Source organism: Sphaerodactylus townsendi, linkage group LG09, assembly GCF_021028975.2.
Source record: "Sphaerodactylus townsendi isolate TG3544 linkage group LG09, MPM_Stown_v2.3, whole genome shotgun sequence".
In the NCBI taxonomy this organism is placed as follows: domain Eukaryota; kingdom Metazoa; phylum Chordata; class Lepidosauria; order Squamata; family Sphaerodactylidae; genus Sphaerodactylus; species Sphaerodactylus townsendi.
This window is the reverse complement of record NC_059433.1, coordinates 74870719-74883959: the sequence shown is the minus strand read 5'-3', so window position 1 is coordinate 74883959 and position 13241 is coordinate 74870719. Positions and strand designations below refer to the sequence as shown.

At 45.0% G+C, this 13241-nt stretch overlaps 1 protein-coding gene across 1 annotated transcript in view; it reads right to left on the bottom strand.

Moving 5' to 3' along the window:
• The window catches only part of MTSS1 (MTSS I-BAR domain containing 1), a 182877-nt gene that overhangs the window by 25822 nt on the left and 143814 nt on the right, over window positions 1-13241 (bottom strand). The window contains 2 exon segments of the mRNA XM_048507313.1: window positions 1211-1323; window positions 1326-1370. Coding sequence (XP_048363270.1) covers window positions 1211-1323; window positions 1326-1370 — 158 coding nt within the window.

The window sequence follows — 13241 nt, the reverse complement described above, 5'->3', positions numbered from 1 at the left end:
TGTCCAGTTTATTGGCTTTGATTTCACACCCAGGCAGCAGCCAACTTGCCTATTTTACTGGGATCTATCAGGAATATATATGTATAGTACTTACTTATAGTTTGTTAACCAGACACAAGTTACCAATGCTGAAAATAATTATATACTAATGAGTTACAACACAGGCCCAAGCTGGTTAAGCTGGCTAGTGAACATCAACATCCCTTCCATATTAACATGATCAGAACGGATAAATGATGTTTCTGTGCAGCTTTGAAAGAAAGAGGAGACTGTAGTTTAGTGTACTCATAAAATGATGTAGTTTAGTGGTTCCCATCTTGTGTAATTATGAGGACCCCTTTTTAACATCCAAAACATTCATGGACTTCCTATGTGATAGAAGTTGCACTATTGAAATCCGTTGGCTGAGAAAATACATGATGACAGAAGGATTAAAATGACTATTAATACTTTGTGTGCATTCAGATTCATGGAACCCTCTTTGAAATAAACGAGGACACACACGCGACAAAACACACATTCTAGGAGTCCTCTATAGGCTACAGGTTGGGGCCAGTGATATAGCTTTGATTGTCCAAACTTAGACTGGGGATAGATCGGGTGTTGAGTTCCCTGAATGCAAGTCAGACGAAGCAGCATCTCTCTCCCCGGACGCTTTCGTCAGATCTAGCTGGCATCTTCAGAGGATCTGATGGATGAAGCTGCCAGCCACAGATGCAGGTGAAACGTCAGGAGAGAATGCTGCTAGAACACGGCCATACAGCCCGGAAACCACACAGCACCCCAGTGATTTCGGCCGTGAAAGCCTTCGACAATACAGTGATATAGGAATGTTCCTGAATCTTACAGAAGCTGGCATGGGGGAAAGGGGAGAGATTTGGGGTTTGCTGTTTTATTTTGATTTTAACTGAGAATGTTTTAAACTCTTATTGTAAGCTGTGTAAGCTGCTCTGAAGTACATAGAAAGGGAGGGGATACAGGATACAGACTCTTTGCTAGTATGTTAAATCAGTTCTCAGAGAAAAAGGGAAAGGTTTTGATCTGGCTCTCTGACAGAAATTTCTCTCGGCTGTTCGACAGAATCTCACATTCTCTCCAACCTCAAATCATAGAGAGTCTGGATTAAATATACTACGCTGACAGCGCAGCCCACTCTTCACCGACTTGCTTTCATACAAGCTAACAACAGAAGGCTTTGAAATAAACTCACTATGACAGGCCGCAGCATGGAAATGAACGAGCAGAACCTGCCGCGTTCTTCAATCAGGGCTTTCCTGACGGCCTGCTTCTCCTCGCTTCTTCACAGCTTGCGGTACTTGTCACCACGTCTTGTAACGCACTGTCCAGTTGAGGCTGGATGTCTCCTCTTCCTGTTCACAAAGGAGAAAAGCATAAGAAAATGCTTAGGTCCAAGCAACTCCACAATCTGTTAAAATCTGTACCCTGTTTTGCACAGATCCTTACTTGAACGTGTAGTCATCCTCAACTGTGTTGTAAAAACATCTGCATGGCTGATCGTTACTCATCTGGATTCGAACAGGTTGCTTCCCTCCCAAAAAAACTGAGCAAAATTCAAGCAAGCCCCCCTCCCCCAAATTCAAGTCAGCTTGTTTTCATTTTCGTTTGGAATCGAGAGAGTTCCAATGCAAATGTCATGCCATGCCCTTCATAACAAACAGGTTAATCAGGAAAGGATACAGGAAAGAAGGGGAGGAGGCATAATATTTGTCCGTCACGTAACAAACAGAGAAACATTTTCATCAATGAAACAAAATGAAGACTGGAAGTGTCCAAGTTACAGCCATCCAGATTACATTTCCCCACAGAACACTCTGAAGTTCACTGTAGTTTCACAGAATTTCACTAGGAAGTTCCTCCAAGGGAAAAAAAACTGTGTAATGGTGGTCAAGAATCCATGACAATCGGCTGGACATCCTGTCCTCAATCTCCTTGGTAACATTCAGACACAGGAGAGAATGGGTGTTGCTCTAGGGTACTGTTGGTCTCATGCAGGGCAATTCAACAAGACTGACAGGTGTGCTCCACAAACTGTCCACACATTTGACTGACCTGAAGATTCAGCAATGTTTAGATATTCTGTGGCAGAAACTGATAAGGAAGAGTTGCATAGAAAACCTGAAAGTAGCCAATTTAGGATCGCGTCATGGTATCAAAAGCCTGAAATTCTGTTCCTAGATTCTACCGTCCATTGAAAACTTTAGAACTCAACCAGTTCCAGCGGAAGGCAATTAGAGCTCTGGGAGATTTGGGCCATGCTCATTTAAATCAACGACAACAGCAAGAGCTCAAATAGGTCTACAAACAAACTTAACACATAAAACAAGCAATGGTGTAGTGGAAGAAAAGCAGGGTGATTCTGAACGGAGAATCCAGACACACGGAGTGAGGCCCAGGAAAGGAAGACCCTAAAGCAGTGGAAGCCCGGACCGAACCGACCGACCCAGGAAGGAAAGGAGGCACCCCGGAGCCCCATGCGAGGAATCGAATCCGGAATGGCCAAGGAACGTGGCCGAGAATGGAATCGAACAATCCCCATATCCCATCCCAACCATTTATGACACACAGCGACACGAAACGGAAAGGACACACAAGAAAAGAAGATTGAAGAAATTACGGAAAGATAACCGGCACAGAATATCCCCAGACCCACATAACCAGGATCCGACCCGTGGAACGACCGAACACACAATAATGGACGGATGATCCCCACATCCAGCGCCAGACCGGCCGAACGGAAAAAGGTGGACGATCCCGAGCCGACACCCTGTCTGGAATCCCACAATATTCCACACAGACCGACCGATCTGGATCCACGAAGAACAAAACACGAGACTGATGGACCGACCGAAGACCATGGATAACACGGAAGAACACCGATCTGACCGACAGCCACAGGAAGAAATAACCGAGAACGATCCACAGGAATACGAATATGGAGGAATGGAATGCGGTGGAATACGAATGGAAGGAAGGAAGGTGGACACGGGGAGTCAGGAGGAAGGCACCGATCGACCCACCAGGAAGAATGGATGGAGGAAAAATGGAGAGTTCAGATTCTGAGATAAAAAGCCGGAAGAAGGACAAGGAATATCTTGAAATGGAATGGAACAGCCACGGAGGAAGAACCAACGGAGGAATGGAGATCCAGAGGAAGACATTGGACATCTTTAACACCATCAAGCAACGCATGCCTGAAACCAGCATGAAGCATAAAATATTCTGAAACACCAAGCAGAGAAAGGAAATGGAATGAAGAAATAAATAAATAAGAATGGACAGTGGAAGGAACACAGGAGGAATGGAATGGAAGGGAGCAGGAAGACTGGAATTTGAACGGAAATGGAATGGAATGGGAATGAAAGGAACAGGAAGGACCGGACGGACCATGGACACACAATGAATAGTGGAAGATGAAATAACGGGTATGGGAAGACGGACTGGAATAAACACGGAATCTGACAGGAATGGATCCCAGTTCCATCGGTAAAGTCTGCTCTGTGTCCCCCTTCCAACCTGGGTTTTTCAAGAATCGCACTCCCCCAGGTCGGAACATGTCTCAAGCCCGTTCCGCACCGCAAACGTCAAGCAGGTTGCAGGCGGGTTAAATGAACCCATCATAGCCCTGGGTCACTCACATGGCTGGGTGTCCCGTGGTCAGTGAGTGCATTGGTTGGGGTGTGCACTTTCGCATCGAGGCACTTTTTTCCCACTTACCTCCCTCCACTGCATAGCTGCGAAGCCTGGCAGGCATAGAACTCAACAGCCGTGCTGCCGTCCCTGTGCCCCTCCGAAGCTATGCAGCAGAGAGGCAGGGACGGGGGGAAAAAAGGGAAGCGCAGCCAAGTATCGTGCTTCCCAGAGCAGCTGTCCACTCGGCCATGGCTACAATTCATGTTAAAACAAAAAAAAATTGCAGATAGTGTGATTCTTGAAAAACCCAGGTTGGAAGGGGGACACGGAGCGGACTCCCATTAGGAGCAGGATCCGTGCAAAGTCCCCCCCCCCCCCACCATGGGTTTTATACCGTGGTTAGCCCGTGTTTATTGGCCTTTGTGGAAGGGGCCTTAGTCAGGTAACTGCTTATGCCAGGATTATACCATATGCAATCATTTCATCTTCTCGCCCCGAAGACGAAGCTGGCAGCTGAGATTTCAAGAACGACGACAAATCACCTGGCTACTCAAGTGCAACTGCGCGTGGTGGAAACCTGTACTTGAAGACAGTTCATTTTAATTAAATCCTTAAACCTGCTGCTGCTGAGCGCTGAGATGAACCATGGCAGGGCAACTAGGAGCTCACTGATGCAGAAACCTATAGCCCAATTCAATCACTGCTCCTTAGAATGAGTGCCAAGAAGTGTCCAGAGCTCCAGATATCAGTATTATTCTACTAATCGAATGGTGGGATTCCCTCAGGGTTGTCAGCTGAGAACCACCTGGAGATTCTGAGGAAAGAGCTTGGGGAAGGCGGGTTTGGGGGAAGGCGGGACCTCACCAAGGGACAGCGCCGCTCAGTTGATCCTCCAAAGCAGCCATTTCCTCCAGAAGAACTAATCTCGGTCACCTGGGGATCAACTGCAATACCAGGTGGTTTGCCACTGCCGATCTCTGCCAAGTAATCCTAGACGTCCTCAGTGATTGAAATTTGAATGGAATTTATTTGCGGTCATAGGCCAAAATCGCAACCATGTCCAACACTTACAAATTACTATAGACCAGTGGTGGCAAACCTATGGCACGGGTGCCAGAGGTGGCACTCAGAGCCCTCTATGTGGGCACGTGCAAATAGAGCCCCCCCCCCCCATCTAGGTTGGTCTGGGCCGCTGGGCTCGATTATTAGCATTAAGCCAAAGACCTAGTTTTGGGGAAGCAGTAACCCTATTAAGCCCTGTTAAACCCCACTGATTTTCATGCAAAGAACTAAAGTGTGATCCTTGACTTGGGAGTAAGCTCGGTTGCTGGCAATGGGGTTTGCTTTTGAGTAAACCCTCCTGGGGTCGTGATTCACCCATTGGAAGAGTTGCACAATTGCTTCAAAGCAAAGCCACCAACTACCACCAAGCTTACTCCTGAGTAAACTAAAACCTCAGTATTTGGGCTAAATTGCCGTGTTGGTACTTTGCGATAAATAAGTGGGTTTTGGGTTGCAATTTGGGCACTCGGTCTCGAAAAGGTTCGCTATCACTGCTATAGACTAAAACATCAGATTTAACTTAAGTAATAAAATCGACACGCCAAAGTCCTGAAATATTAAAATATTAAATAAATAAATTATTACAGAAGCTAAAACCCTTTTTTATACCTTTTAAAAATTATCCAGGCAAATTTAGCAGCCCCGCGTGTCAGACTTATATCAGTTCCGGTAACCAAAATGGAAATAAGAATCCTGTCTCTACCTCGATATTTATATAAAATAGGATTAATTAACTTACGCAGCAGTGGCGTAGTAGTTATGAGAAGGTGCACTCTAATCCGGAGAATTGGGTTTGATTCCCCGCTCTGCCACTTGAGCTGTGGAGGTTTATCTGGGGAACTAGATCAGCGTGTGCAGTCCGACACACAACAGCTGGGTGACCTTGGGCTAGTCACAGTTCTTCAGAGGTCTCTCAGCCCCACCCACCTCACAGGGTGTTTGCTGTGGTGGGCGGAAGGGAAAAAAGATTGTAAGCCCCTCTGAGTCTCCTTTCAGGAGAGAAAGGGGGCATATAAATCCAAACTCTTCTTCTTTCCTGGTCTAAATTCTTATAGTCGAATATAAGATGCTCCAACGATTCTATAGAACCATCCTGGCATAAACATAAACATTCTTCTCTTGGTCTTCCACAGTGGTCTTCTATCCAAGTACTAACCAAGGCATAATTAGCTCCCAAGGTCTGAGGAGATCAGGTTAGCGCAGGCCACCTAGGTAATGCCAGCATAAACCGGACTTTGTCTATTTGTTTAGTTTCCTGAAAAGACAATTATGGGGGGGGGGGGGGGCTCACTAAAAATTTTTCCGCAAATGTGTAGATTTTAGTTTCAGCCATGCATTAGCTATGTAAGGTATTCTTATATGTTTAACAGCCCATCTACACACTGGACATAAGAACATAAGAACTAGCCAGCTGGATCAGACCAGAGTCCATCTAGTCCAGTTCTCTGCTACTCGCAGTGGCCCACCAGGTGCCTTTGGGAGCTCACGTGCAGAATGTGAAAGCAATGGCCTTCTGCGGCTGTTGCTCCCGAGCACCTGGTCTGCTAAGGCATTTGCAATCTCAGATCAAAGAGGATCAAGATTGCTAGCCATAGATCGACTTCTCCTCCATAAATCTGTCCAAGCCCCTTTTAAAGCTATCCGGGTTAGTGGCCATCACCACCTCCTGTGGCAGCATATTCCAAACACCAATCACACATTGCTTGAAGAAGTGTTTCCTTTTATTAGTCCCAACTTCTTCCCACTTCAGCATTTTCAATGAATGCCCCCTGGTTCTAGTATTGTGAGAAAGAGAGAAAAAATTCTCTCTGTCCACATTTTCTACCCCATGCATAATTTTATAGACTTCAATCATATCCCCCCTCAGACGTCTCCTCTCCAAACTAAAGAGCTCCAAACGCTGCAGCCTCTCCTCATAGGGAAGGTGCTCCAGTCCCTCAATCATCCTCGTTGCCCTTCTTTGCACTTTTTCTATCTCTTCAATATCCTTTTTGAGATGTGGCGACCAGAACTGGACACAGTACTCCAAGTGCGGTCGCACCACTGCTTTACATAAGGGCATGACAATCTTTGCAGTTTTATTATCAATTCCTTTTCTAATGATCCCCAGCATAGAGTTTGCCTTTTTCACAGCTTATAAACATTGCACAGAGACAACTTCCACTTGGGGAAACTCCAAGACTCGCCATCCTCAATATACTTCCATGTGTGAGTCAACCATTCATCCATTCATTCAAACACCATGTCTCTATACAAGAACGCACAGTAAGATAAAGCTGCGACCAAAACAAGGGAGACACTGCAGTCTGTTTTAATCTTTTCAATTTCTGGCATTCAACCCTTCAGGTAATTTATCTGGACATTCAAGGGCAGAGAAGAATGCCCAAGGACTGAAAGGAAAATGGACAGATAAAAAGCTCAGAATATTAAACACTAGACTTTTAGACTCCCTCACTAACCTGCCTTTCAACACAGTCATGAAAATGTGGGTTGGACAGATTGTGGAGGAGAAGTCAATCTATGGCTACCAATCTTCCATCAGCTGTTCGGGCCCTGCGGGATCTTGCTGAGTTAAGCAGGGCCTGCAAGACTGAGCTGTTCCACCAGGCCTTTGGGGAGACCAGCCGTTGATAAGGGGCCCTCCTTTTCCTCTCCCTTTTTATGACATCATGGGGACCCTGCCACCCCTCCCCTTTTGGGGTCTTGTGGGAACTGATAACAGGCGCCATCTCAAGTTAATTGATGCTGCATCTTTAAAATGGGTAGGGTTTCATCTTATTAGAGCTGTTTTAATCCATGTTACTTATTGTATCATAATTTAATGCTGTGCTCTATCTAACTTGTTCATCACTCTGATTCTTCTGGAGGGCGGTTTATAAACCTTGGCAATAAATAAAATAAATAAATAAATCTTGATCTTCCTTGATCTGAGATTGCAAATGCCTTAGCAGACCAGGTGCTCAGGAGCAGCAGCAGCAGCAGCAGCAGGCCATTGCTTTCACATCCTGCATATGAGCTCCCAAAGGCACCTGGTGGGCCACTGCGAGTAGCAGAGTGCTGGACTAGATGGACTCTGGTCTGATCCAGCAGGCTAGTTCTTATGTTCTTATGTGCTAGACAGTGTGGTGTAGTGGTTAAGAGCGGCAGACCCTACTCTAGAGGACTGGGTTTGTTTCCCTACTCCTTCACATGAAGCCCGCTGGGTGACCTCAGGCTAGTCACAGTTCTCTCCAGACTCTCTCAGCCCCACCTACTTCACAATGTGTCTATCATGGGGAGAGGAGGTAAGGAGTTTGTAAGCCACCTTGAGACTCCTTACGGTGGAGAAAAGCGGGATATAAATCCAAACTCCTCCTCTTCTGCAGCTTGAGGCCTCATACAAAAAAAAACAACCCTTCACATAAAAGACGCAACAGATTGTAACGAGATCTTTTTTGTGGTCTTGGATGGCAATCTTCATCGCGCTGATGACATGCAACCAGGGAGGCTGCTGGGTATTACACAGAATGCCTCTTAAACAGCTCTACCTATTCTGAGCAGAAAATCCTGGAGGAGCAATGGCAGATTATTCATCCTCTCCTTGCGCAGTTCAATAGGGCCCGATCTTGCATGTAATGTGTCTGCTCCAAATAAAATAGCCAGATGTAGCAGAGCAGAGATTTTGGACGATTCTGCACGCAAGTAAAATAGGTTCGACCCAGTTCCCTGAGAAGGGTACTGATCTAGGTCGAAGCCATTGTTGTTCCCCACTGCAACCAGCTTGATCCCAGCTCACAGGGCAGAATCATCCTGTGCCTCTTCGCCGCTCCGTTCCGATTGGCTACTGTTCTATGGCCATGTTCCGTCTATCCCCACACACGTTATAAAAAAAACTGCCACAGGAATGGAGGGACGAAGGTGGCGTTTTTTGATTGGCCAGCTGTACGCATGCCCGAAACACTCAGCTGGGATTACTGAATGGGGGACACCCGGCACCAGAGATTCCGGTGACTTTACTGGAATCGAGCTGAGTTCAGAGCGTGGTTCCCTGGAAGTATGCAGTTCCTAACCAGTCGGAAATTTGACCGTTACACGGGGCGAAGCTGGTACAAAACCACGTCGATTCCAGTGGTTGTGCAGAGCACTTAGGTCAAACGCAGCTCGAACTTAGGTTGATAACCCAAGTGCGGAATTGACCTTTGTGTATCTTTCTGTGTACGAGAAAAAATGGTCCTCTCTCCATCTTTCCTGGCTTCAGAGTATAGTTACCAATGCTAGCTCAGAATCCCCGCACCCCCCGCAGAGAGTAGCTAGTGATTCAGAATTTTTAAAATCTATAGGATATTCAGAGAACCAATGCCTTTCTATTTAAGTTATTTACCAAAGTAAGGCCCCTTCCGCACATGCACAATAATGCACTTTCAATCCACTTTGAAGCACTGAAATAGCAAAATCCACTTTCAAACAATTGTGATTGAATGGGCATTATTCCACATGTGTGGAAGGGACCTAAGTGTTTAACATGGATTTCCTTGATGCAAACTATGGGTTGGATCCCTCAGATCTGTTCAGATAATAGCAATATTTTCCTCTGGCATAAGGGAGCTCTCATAGGAAGGGAAGGTACTTTACACAGAAGGAAAGTGTCATTGCTAATACAAGAAACCCACACAATCCAATTCATTCTGCAAATCACAACGTAAGACATTTGATTCTAACTTTCTAAAGAAGATAAATTATCATTTCCTACTCCCAACAGCCTTATTCAAGTTGGCCATCTTTAATCCACCACAACATTAGTATTATATGAATGAATATTTCTCACAGCTTGAGATGTACAGAACTCATACATTTGCAATCAGTCAAGTCATACCATGCATGCAATTTTTTTTAAGGGGAAGAGGGGATTTTCAGGGTCAAAGGGCTTATGAACATTAAAAGGTTTTAAGCTCTAGACTTTAAAAGACATTCATTTTCAAATGCTTTGGCAAACCATTCTAGCAAACGATTGCACAAGGAGCTTTTCGAAAGCGTAGGAGTCTGTTGTGGACAGTGGGAGACCATTACGGTATTTGGCTCAACCTTTTGACATATGAATGCAAGTCTGTTGTTTACGTTCTTCAAAACCACTCTTCTTATGAGAATTGGGTTGTAGTAAGTTCCAGTTCCTTCTTAGCCTAATAAACGGAGGAAAATGTGGTCAAGTCAAAGCCAACTTATGGTGACCCCATAGGGCCAATTGGCCATGCTGGCAGGGGCTGATGGGAATTGTAGTCCATAACATCTGGAGTGTTAAAGGTTAGCCACCACTGCCATAGGGTTTTCAAGGCAAGAGACAAACAGAGGTCGTTTGCCACTGCTTATCTCTGTGCCGCACCCATGGATTTCACATGGTGGTTTCAGAGGTGGGATCCAACCAGTTCTCACCACTTCTCTAGAAGTGGTTACTAATTTTTTTCTGAGTGCCGAGAAGGGGTTACTAAAGCAACCTCCCTGCCCAATAGGGACTGGAGGTGCGTGTGTGTGGCGGTGCCGCTGTTTGAATCCCACCACCATCGGAACCTGTTATTAAAATTTTTGGATCCAACCACTGGGTTAAAACCTATCTACTTACTCCGCTGGGTTGACCCTTCTCAACTGATGAGATCCGATAAGATGGGCTAGCCTGGGCCACCAAGGTCAGCGCAGCCCAATAAAATGTATAGATATTTTCACTGAAAAATTAACTTGCGATTAACGTGGATGTCTGATGAGAGTCTAAAGCAGGGGACATGTAGGTTTGGAGCTTAAACATGTGACGCCCATGCGCTCAAGGATCTGTTCTGTTTTTCTTGCCCGAGTGCACCACCACCTAAGGACATCAATTCACCCATCCTTAAGATTTCAACGCCAAAGTATTTTTTTGTTTTGCTGAATTCAAAATTAAAGTCTAGGCAGGTCACGGAGACCAGACAAACCATCAGGAGGCCACAGCAAGAATGACACGCATCAGCCATCGGGGATACGGGGCAGCCCAGACTTACCCAGTGCCTCTGCTGTTGAGAAGGTGAGCATGATGAGAAATAGCAGGATACAAAATTTGGTACAGAAAAGGAAGATAGGAGAAGTCAAAAACCAGGGTTCTAGCACCCCTTGTGCTTACACATCATTATCAGCTCGAAGAGAAGCAAAATGATTCCGTTTGTGGTATTCCCTTTGCAAATGTCCCACATTTCAAAACCACTCAAGGTAGAAGGTTAACAGGACCAACAAATCCTTCTGGAAGCTCACAGGGCTTTGTTGCAAGCTGCACGCTTTCCACGTGGACTTGACAGCTAGGGCTGCATTGATATTGTAACTTGCCTTGAGTACTTCAGAGTCAAAGCAGGTCAGAGGTTCGGGAAATTGTCGTTAATGGGTTAGCATGAAAACTTCATGGATTTGCCAAGAAGCCAGACTAAGAGAGATGCTGATACCCTGTTTCCTCGAATATAAGACATCCCCCAAAAATAAGACATAGTAGAGTTTTTGCTAAAGTGCAAAATATAAGGCATCCCCCGAAAGTAAGACATAGCAAAGTTTTTGTTTGGAAGTATGCCCGACGAACAGAACACAGAAAAATAAGACATCCCCTGAAAATAAGACGTAGTGCATCTTTGGGAGCAAAATTTAATATAAGACACTGTCTTATATTCGGGGAAACACTGTATTCTAACCCAGGGGTCCCAAACCTTTTTGAGCCCGAGGACACAGTTGGAATTCTAACACCACTTGGTCATCACAGTAACAAAATGGCTTTGTGGGAAGCAAGGCCACCCAAACAATGATTGGCAGAGTTTAACTTCAGAAACGCAATGCAGATCCTTGTGCTGTTGGCAGCTGCTGTGAAAGCAACATTTTACAAATCAGCCAATCAACTCTCCAATAATCAATCAGAAGCCTTGTTGGGCAAAAGTCCTACCTGGCTGCACCACTTCCTGAAAACACTTTGGGGGGGAGGGGCACCAGGAAGGGTATCGGCGAGCTCTGTGGTGCCCACGGGCTTCATGCTACGGATCCCGTTCCAATTATCATAATTTATTATATCATAATTCATTATATTATGATTTATTTTATATTATAATTTATGATATAATAACATGTCATATATTTATTACATCATTTACATGCAGGACAGAGATACTTATCTACTTGGATCACACAGATGCTTAAAAGGATTATGTGTCTTGACTAATGAAGTGGTAAAGCCACAAAACGGGACATTATCTAGAATCCCTGTCTGAATACCAATATCATTGCGATTCTTGGCTGAGTTCTTGTTAGCAGCAGAGAATGCAATATCGTTGGACTTAACACATATATCGTGTCTGTCTGTTAAGGTATGTCATCTGCTGTTTATTATTTCACTGTGTTCTATCTTTGTTTCTGCAAACTAGGAAATAAGTCTGAGCACATGTTCACTTTAATTGCACTATAAAGAAATGTTACACTCGGTGGTCAATGTCCTCTGTAGCCTGGTCATAGCAGGTTTTGGGTTATACTATTAGGAATACATAGATAGATAATCATGAAATTATTGCAAGGGGAATTATCTTCAGTGCATTTGGGCCATCAGGCTTTGCATTTCACTGTTGCAATGTTGCATTTTGCATGCATGCCTGCCTTACCCATAGATAGAGGAACTTAATTAAAATATTCCCAAACTGGGTTTCTTTTACGGCCTGCTATCACTATAGATTTTTTCCCCCAGGGAGAGAATAATATGATAAACCTCATACACCAAGCATCTGCAATAATATCTTCTAGATAGAAAAACTGCATTGAGTCTCCCTCTTTTCTCGGACTCCATCTCTTGCTTTACTAGGGAGAAAGCCAGCATGGTGTAGTGGTTAAGAGCAGGTGCCCTTAATCTGGAGAACTGGGTTTGATTCCCCGCTCTGCCACTTGAGCTGTGGAGGCTTATCTGGTGAACTAGATTAGCTTGTTCACTCCAACACATGCCAGCTGGGTGACCTTCAGCTAATCACAGTTCTTTGGAGCTCTTTCAGCCCCACCCACCTCACAGGGTGTTTGTTGTGGGGGCGGGGAAGGGAAAGGAGATTGTTAAGACCCTTTGAGCTTACAGAAGAGGAAGGTGGGGGATATAAATTTTCTTCTTCTTTTCCTCCTCTCTCTCAGGATCAACACCTGAGGATCATTTTTGGGTGTAAGCATAAAGGGAAGTCCCAGCCCACTGATGGAAAACCCTTTTGTCAGTAGAGATTTTCTGTGAGGCCCACCCGGAATCTCAGCAACCAAACCACAATTATTCTCCTGAACATGTGGATTTGTAAAGTCACCCACAAACTCATATGTGAGGGAGTGCTCTAAATACCAACTGGGACCACCAAGAGGCATGTTCACAATGTATGCTTTTGTGTTAGTTTTTTCTTCCCCCTCCCCAACTGAACACATACAACTGGGAAAAAACCACAAAGCAGAGCTGGGAAGACCAGAAAAAACCCTACCCACAAGCAACCAGGATGCTGAGATGGCTTTTCTGGATACGGTTTTGTTGATGCCAGCCAAAA